At 36.6% G+C, this 8,005-nt stretch overlaps 1 protein-coding gene across 1 annotated transcript in view; it reads left to right on the top strand.

The window, feature by feature from the left end:
- Nbea (neurobeachin) overlaps positions 1-8,005 on the top strand; it is a 513,393-nt gene that overhangs the window by 150,356 nt on the left and 355,032 nt on the right. The window contains exons 22-24 of the mRNA XM_028763470.1: positions 2,594-3,610; positions 5,182-5,399; positions 7,434-7,587. Coding sequence (XP_028619303.1) covers positions 2,594-3,610; positions 5,182-5,399; positions 7,434-7,587 — 1,389 coding nt within the window. The remainder of the gene's footprint in view (positions 1-2,593; positions 3,611-5,181; positions 5,400-7,433; positions 7,588-8,005) is intronic.

The following is an 8,005-nucleotide window of genomic DNA, read 5'->3' as shown; positions in this document are numbered from 1 at the left end:
GCCCATTCCAAGGTAACAGGGACCTGGCTTGTTCTGTCATTGAAGTTTCAGCAAGGGAGTAAATGGCTATAAACTCTCATCTGGTGCCACCTGGTGGACATTCTGAGTTATGGCTCATTTCTCTATCCTTAATTTGACTTTGTACTTTTTCTGTCCTTTGGTGAAACTATAAAGCCTGGAGGTGGTTTCAGATCATTTAACTCATAAAGTTTGTAAATTAGGAATTTTTAGTAACACTTAAAGTATGTGTGTGTGTGTGTGTGGGGGGGTCATATGTAGGTGTGTGAGTGCATGCATGCACTTGCTGAGTCTATGGAAGCCAGAAGATTGTTTTCAGGAGTTGGTTCTCTACTACATTTATAGGTTCCAGGGATAGAACTCAGGTCTTTAGTCTTGGAGGCAAACACCTTTCCCTGATGAGCCATCTCATGTCCTCTCAATTTGGAATTTTACTATATATGTTTGTAGCTGGCATGAGAGCCATTTTTTTTTTAACTAAACCATACTCAATTCTTACAAGTATGTTTCATGAAATAGTTTCTGAATTGTACTTTTAAAGATGTTTTTGAAATAATCAGATTTCTTTTAAATCTAAAATGAATGATAAATACATTCAAAAGGGGCCTGGCTGAGAGGAAAAAGTGCTTTTTATAGAAACATAAGTACTTGAATTTTAATCCCCATTATGGCTGCACACATTTCATTTACCCCAAGTGCTGGAGAGCAAGATAGTAGATCCCAAGAACCAAAACCATATATCCCAGCTCACTAAGAAATGCTGTCTCAAAAAATGAGGTGCCAAAGGTAATTGAGGACGGCATTTCGGTGTCAGTGACAATGATAGATACCTAGCTTTCTTTGATTCAGTGTCTATTTGGTTGTAGCAGGTCTGGAACTTGCTATGTACACTAACATTTGAGACTGGTCTCAAATTCAAAGAGGTCTCTGCTTCTGTCTTCCTGGTATTGGGATTAAAGGCATGCACCTTTAATAATATTTTTAATTATGTTGTTGTAATTAGTGTTCTATTGCTATGAAGATACACCATGACCAAGGCAACACTTATCAAAGAAAGCATTTAATTTGAGGCTTGCTTACAGTTTCAGAGGTGAGTTCATTGTCATCATGGAAGGGAGCATGGTGGCACGCAGGCAGGCATGGTGCTGGAGCAGGAGCTGAGAGCTGCATGCTGATCCACAGGCAGTAAGCAATGGGCCTGCTGTGGGCTTTTGAATCCTCAAAGCCCTCTCCCAGCGACACACTTTCTTCAACAAGGCCATATCTCCTGATCCTTTTTACTCTGTTTCAAATACTCCTTGGTGACTAAGCATTCAAATATATATGCCCATGAGGACCATTCTTACTCAAGCCACTAAATAGAACATGTTTTAACATTTAATTCTAAGTTCTATCTCTCCATATTAAATGTTAAATATGATTTCTCTTTGGCAAGGAGAGTAGTTCACGTATGTGAATTTTATGTTCTAATAATTCAAAGTTGTGATTCTTCAGCCTGTAGCATCACAGAAGAAACATGAACATACAAAATTAGATTGTCCAGTTATGTTACAATTAAGTTTTGTGCTTTAGAAAGCTCATATAGTTATTTTAACAAGAATTAGAAAAATGGTTTTAGAGACCAAATAATATATGTTTTAGGTTTTCTAGTCTGCCTCTGATGAAGCTGCCCAACTCATTTCTGTAGGGTGAAAGAGGAGAAGTACATCAGTTAACACAGTTGTATTACAAAAAAATGTACTTATCATAATAGATATTATAGATAAAAAATTTACTCATCATAATATGGCCATGTGTAACAGGTTGCTAGAATCCATGATTGGGAAGATTTTTCTGTAGGAAACAGATTTCATATAATGGCACTCTTTAAAGAAAGGTCAACCAAAACACCTTGTTAATATTCAGGTTAATATAAATTAATTTTGTGTGCCTATAAAGAAAGATTTTGTTAATATCAGAAAAATTTTGAAGAATTTATGCCTGTTGTGGTCCTACATTTTGCACTATACAAACCTTGCATTTGCCATTGTTTTAATAAACTTTAATATTACAAAGAAAAAGACATTGACAAGTTCTTGCACAGAACATGTTCTGCTGTTTCTAAAACAGTCATCTGTCTATGTCTACAGCTGATACAGTGCCGTATAAATGTCTACATTTACAGGTCCATCTGAGGGGCTTTCAGAGTGGTTGGGATCAGTGGAAAGACTGCGGTAGCTGTGTGAAAGCTGTCATAGTAATAGTAGTTTTAATGTTGAATATTATCATGTGACTAGTTCTTAAGCCTAAACAGTTCATAGATTAGATACCATATGATGTTGGTTTACGTTGGAATACTTAACCTATACAAACGAGCCTTGATATTGCAGTTACAGGTAGTTAGAAATAAGAAACAATGTATTACTGTATTTCATTATTGTTTCCAATTACATAATAAAACTGTCTTTTATTAAATTAATTTAATAAAACTAAAGCTTAAAATTCTTTGTACCTTTTAGCTTATGCTATGGTAGTTTTACTGCTCTTGTTTCTGCCTTTCTCTTGGCATATACCTCAGTGTTCTCTTATTTCCTAGGTTACTTATGAAGCACACAAAGAGTACTTGGCCAAAATGTATGAAGAGTATCAACGACAAGAGGAGGAAAACATTAAGAAGGGAAAGAAAGGAAATGTGAGCACCATCTCTGGTCTTTCATCACAGACAGCAGGAGCAAAAGGAGGAATGGAAATCCGGGAGATAGAAGACCTTTCTCAAAGCCAGAGCCCAGAGAGTGAGACAGACTACCCAGTCAGCACAGACACACGAGACTTGCTCATGTCAACAAAAGTATCAGATGATATTCTTGGAAGTTCAGATAGGCCTGGCAGTGGAGTGCACGTAGAAGTGCATGATCTTCTAGTTGACATAAAAGCAGAGAAAGTGGAAGCAACCGAAGTAAAGCTTGATGATATGGATTTGTCACCAGAGACACTGGTGGGTGGAGAGAATGGTGCCCTTGTGGAAGTGGAGTCCTTGTTGGATAATGTGTATAGTGCTGCTGTGGAGAAACTCCAGAACAATGTTCATGGAAGTGTGGGTATCATTAAAAAAAATGAAGAGAAAGACAACGGTCCGCTGATCACACTAGCAGATGAGAAGGAGGAGCTTCCAAACAGTAGCACATCCTTCCTCTTTGATAAAATACCCAAACAGGAAGAGAAATTACTTCCAGAACTTTCTAGCAATCACATCATCCCAAATATTCAAGATACCCAAGTACATCTTGGTGTCAGTGATGATCTTGGGTTGCTTGCACATATGACTGCGAGTGTAGAGTTAACTTGCACATCAAGCATAATGGAAGAGAAGGACTTCAGAATTCCTACGACATCAGATGGAGTGAGCAGTGTCTCTGAACGAGAGTTAGCATCATCAGCTAAGGGGTTAGACTATGCTGAAATGACTGCCACAACTTTGGAAACAGAGTCTTCCAATAGCAAAACTGTACCAAATATTGATGCAGGGAGTATAATTTCAGACACTGAGCGATCTGATGATGGCAAAGAATCAGGAAAGGAAATCCGAAAAATCCAGACCACTGCTACAACACAAGTAAGCCATCCTCTGGGAGTTTTAGAAGTAATCAAAGAGAAGCATCAGAAAGGCATTGAGCTGTTAGCAGCAAAGCGGTCTTTAGAATGATACTACACTAATCCCTGTATTGTAGAACTTACATAACTGAGTGATATGGCGTGTGTGTGTGTGTGTGTGTGTGTGTGTGTGTGTGTGTATGAAATTCAAGGGATCTGAATTATATTCCCAATTCTGCCACATTTCTCTAATTTTACTCTACCTCTGGCTTCAGGTCCTTCTGTCATATTAGACATTGTAGTAAATTAATAGGAGCGTTAAGGTCTTGCCCATGCTTACAGTTTGTAACTCACTACATTTTACACCCCTGTTCTTGAGACATTCATTCTAACCTTGTGCTCCAGGCCAGTTTTTTTCTGGAGATTACAGAAGAGATCCAGCTCAAACAGATGGATGAATGATAGGGAAGGATTGTGATCTGTCAAATGCCTACAGTGCTCTCAGCAATATAGTAGATTTTTCAGATTCAACCTTTGAGTCAGGTAATGTAGCTGAGAAAATTTGGAATTATTACCAGTGAGCTTTTAAAAAAAATACAGGGATAGAATTTGCTAATTTTAAAAAGGAACCTGCTTAGGCCTGCTAACATTTGCCTGTTGTTTAGACAAATGTTACTGCTGCAGTTTTGTCCAGTGTAGTAAAGCTGTAAATACTGTGTCTTCTAACACAAATTTGAGTTACAACTACTTAATTTTTAGACTAAAGTAATACTTTGTGACTAATTGTTAATGAGATTTTAACACTTAGGGATTTGAATTTTGTTAGCCCTATGGACTTTCTCCATGTCTTTTTAATGTTATTGAAGGTAAGTTTATGTTTCTATTCCTCCTAAGCCACGATTTACTGTTGTCTTTGTACTCCAGTGAGAATACTGGATGATATATTCTGTATGTGCGAAAGGTGTGTTTATTTTTTGTTTGTTAATGGTCAGTTTCCATTTTGGTGGCTGTTAGTCTACAGTGATAATTAGCATAGAGAAGGAATATTGAGTAAAGTACAGATTTCAAATAAAGAAAAATAGATCATCATTTACTGGGCATAATAATCACTAGGCTTGCCTGGTTTTCACTGAGAATGTGCAGGCATTTTTCTAGCTTCTTTTCTTACATCATACAATGTGTTTATTTTTTTATTGAAGTATTGTGAATGAAATGCACTTTGAAGTTAATTTAATCCCTTTCAGTAATATTTCTTCTCACCATGTGTTTTCAGTTATAGTTCACTGATGACATGTATCTATTGTCTTATTGCATCCATACTTTCTTGCACAAAGGGCATCTTTTACTAGTATGCAGTTCCTGTGACTAGAAAAAGAAGATCTATGTTTTAGTAAGAACTTTAGTGTTGCCCTTTGATGCTCTTGTCTAGATTCTGCAGTATCAAACCAGAAGTCCAACTTGCAGCCTTCAGAAGAGCAGGGTTTCTGTTTTGGGGTTTGAAAGGGACTGACTTATAAGCTCCTTCTCACTCTGTTTTGCACACTGTTGTTTGAATCTAACAGTGTTTTCGTGCTCTACTTTCCCTTTGTTTAGGCTGTTCAGGGCCGATCTTCCACCCAACAGGACCGAGATCTCAGAGTTGATTTAGGATTTCGAGGAATGCCAATGACTGAGGAACAGCGGCGTCAGTTCAGCCCTGGCCCCCGGACTACCATGTTTCGGATTCCTGAGTTTAAGTGGTCTCCAATGCATCAGCGGCTTCTCACTGATCTGTTGTTTGCATTAGAGACAGATGTGCATGTGTGGAGAAGGTACAACTGGTTTTTTGATTTTTTTGTTTTGTTTTTCTACATTTTGATGACCTTCAGTTGAGAAAATGAATATAATTTATTTTAAAAATATTTTAGCTGTATGGGTGTTTTGCTTTGTATGTTTGTCTGTGTACCATGTACTATGTAGTCCTGGTACCTGCTGGGGTCAGGGTAGAGAGTTGGATCTCTTGGAAATGGGAGTTACAGAGAGTTGTGAGCCACCATGTGGATGTTAGGAATTGAAATTGAACCCAGATCCTTTGAAAGGACAAAAAGTACTCTTTACCACTGAACCAACTCTCAAGCCTAAGAAAAATGAATATTTTCATTTACTGTATCAACTAACTAAATGATTTATGTCATTAAATCGAATTTACAAATTAAATTGTTTTAAAAATTAAATATTTAAGTTCTTGATAGACAAGTATTTATATAAAGTATACTTTTATGAGTCTAGAGCACAAATCTCTAGCTATATAACAATTCCACTTAAGAGAGTTAAAGCAGAATTTTAAAATCTGGCATTGCTTACACTACACAAAAAAGAAAGATCAGTTTTGGCATATATATCTGTAATTGCATCTTCTTTTGTTAAGGTCAATACTATGAACTATATTACTGTTTGGTAACAATATGATAACAGTGCCAAAATAAAATGTTCAAGTAGCCTGTTAGCATGTATGTCATTAGGACCTATATCTATAAGAAAGTAGTGCATGTGGTTTGTATCACATCCTCAGGCTGGAGCTGACTCCCTTCTTCTCCTTATTTTCCTTGAGGATTCAAGGTGGTAACTTGAGGTTGTCCATGTCAGAAGGCAGACTCTCCCTCCCTTCTCCCTCCGTCTTCTCACTTTTTCTTCTCCCTGCCCTATTTCTTTCTTTTTTTCTTCTTTTCACCAACATTTTTTTCTCTTGAATGAAGCTCCTTAATAAACTTCTCCCATACTGTCTATCGGGTTGTACTTTCATATGTAAAACACTCTCCAATAAGAAATGGGGTTCTGATGACTAGGCTATGTGGACCAATTCTGATTAATAACTCAGTAACTGATGAGGCCAACTTGTCATGAGACAAAACCTGAAATGTTGTTGTGGGGAGATGTTAGTCTGTCTGCCCAGGGGCTTTCTGCATTTGACCTGTCCACTTTGTTTGTAAGTTAGCATAGACTCATTGCTGATGTTTGCTGTTGTATGCTATGTACCTTGAGATGGCATGAAAGGCATGGCTGCTGATGTGAATGTGTGAGTTGAAAAGGCGGATTTGCCTAATTTTTCTTTAATCAACAAACTGTGTCTCTTTGCTTTCTTTATTGATGTTCATGAAGGTTTCCAAAGATGAGTACATAAATTTTTTTAAAGATTATTTTTAGTATAGAGTAGAACATCTAACCACAATAAAGCATTGTATTTCTTTGGCACCTTCAGTACATATTTTATATGGAAAATCCTACTGGTGACCCACCCAGTGATCTTCCTTTTCCTTCTCAATAATTCTTGAGCTTCTGACAGTTCCCTTTAGACACGCTTCACATCACGTATTTCCTCCTGGTAGTAAAAGGTGCGCTTAGAACTGCAATTGGAACTTCCTCATCACAGGCTCCCAGTCAGCTGGTTTGCCTCCTAACACAGAAGAAGCAGGATGGAGCCCAGACTAGTTTTACTTAAATTCACAGAGCCGCTATTAATAATCAGAAATGTGAAATGGAGGATTACTATCCTGGGCTATATGCATAGTGAGTTCTAGGCCAACCTTGGAGTAGTGATGATTATTCTTATAAAACCCAAGAAAGAACAGGAGTCTTGTTATTTGTTTAATATACATGGACAGACACACACAAACAAACCTTGCAGACATAATTATTTTTTGGTAAAGTGCATGAATTTTGAGTTGGTTTTTCTGATAACTGCTTTTTAAATTTGTCTAGCACTTCTATATTTTGTAATTGTTTTCACTTTAAAATTTTTATTTTGAATAAGGTATCTAAGCCTCTTACAGTTACACAAAGGAAATAATTGTGTTTTTATGTTACAGCCATTCTACAAAGTCTGTAATGGATTTTGTCAACAGCAATGAGAACATTATTTTTGTACATAACACAATTCACCTCATTTCCCAAATGGTAGACAACATCATCATTGCCTGTGGAGGAATTTTACCTTTGCTCTCAGCAGCTACATCACCAACTGTAAGTTCTTTACCTCCACCTAGTGGGTTTATTTTGTAATGACATGAGTTGAGCATTCCAGTCCTTTTCAGATACAGGGAACAAGCAGGGTTTCAACAGTTTCTCCTACAGGTACTTTAAAGCCATTTATTAGATTTATATTCCAGTCTCTTTTATTTACCAGTATTTGGATCTTCCTATATATTTTTATTAGAGTATTTCTCAGGTTCTTTTAAAAAGAACTACAACTATATTTTTGTTTTACTTTTTATATAGTGTATGTATCTTTAAAGCTCATAAAGGTGCTAAAATTCATTCGTAACTTGTTACCTTATTTACCAATTTGCCATTAAATATGTGTATGTATGTATGTATATATATATATATATATATATATGTATATATATATATATATACCTATTTCTCTTTTTCTATAAAG

The sequence above is a fragment of the Grammomys surdaster genome, unplaced genomic scaffold (assembly GCF_004785775.1).
Source record: "Grammomys surdaster isolate TR1022 unplaced genomic scaffold, NIH_TR_1.0 139, whole genome shotgun sequence".
In the NCBI taxonomy this organism is placed as follows: Eukaryota; Metazoa; Chordata; class Mammalia; order Rodentia; family Muridae; genus Grammomys; species Grammomys surdaster.
Note: the sequence above shows the minus strand (reverse complement) of the source record. Positions and strands in the feature narration are given on the sequence as shown.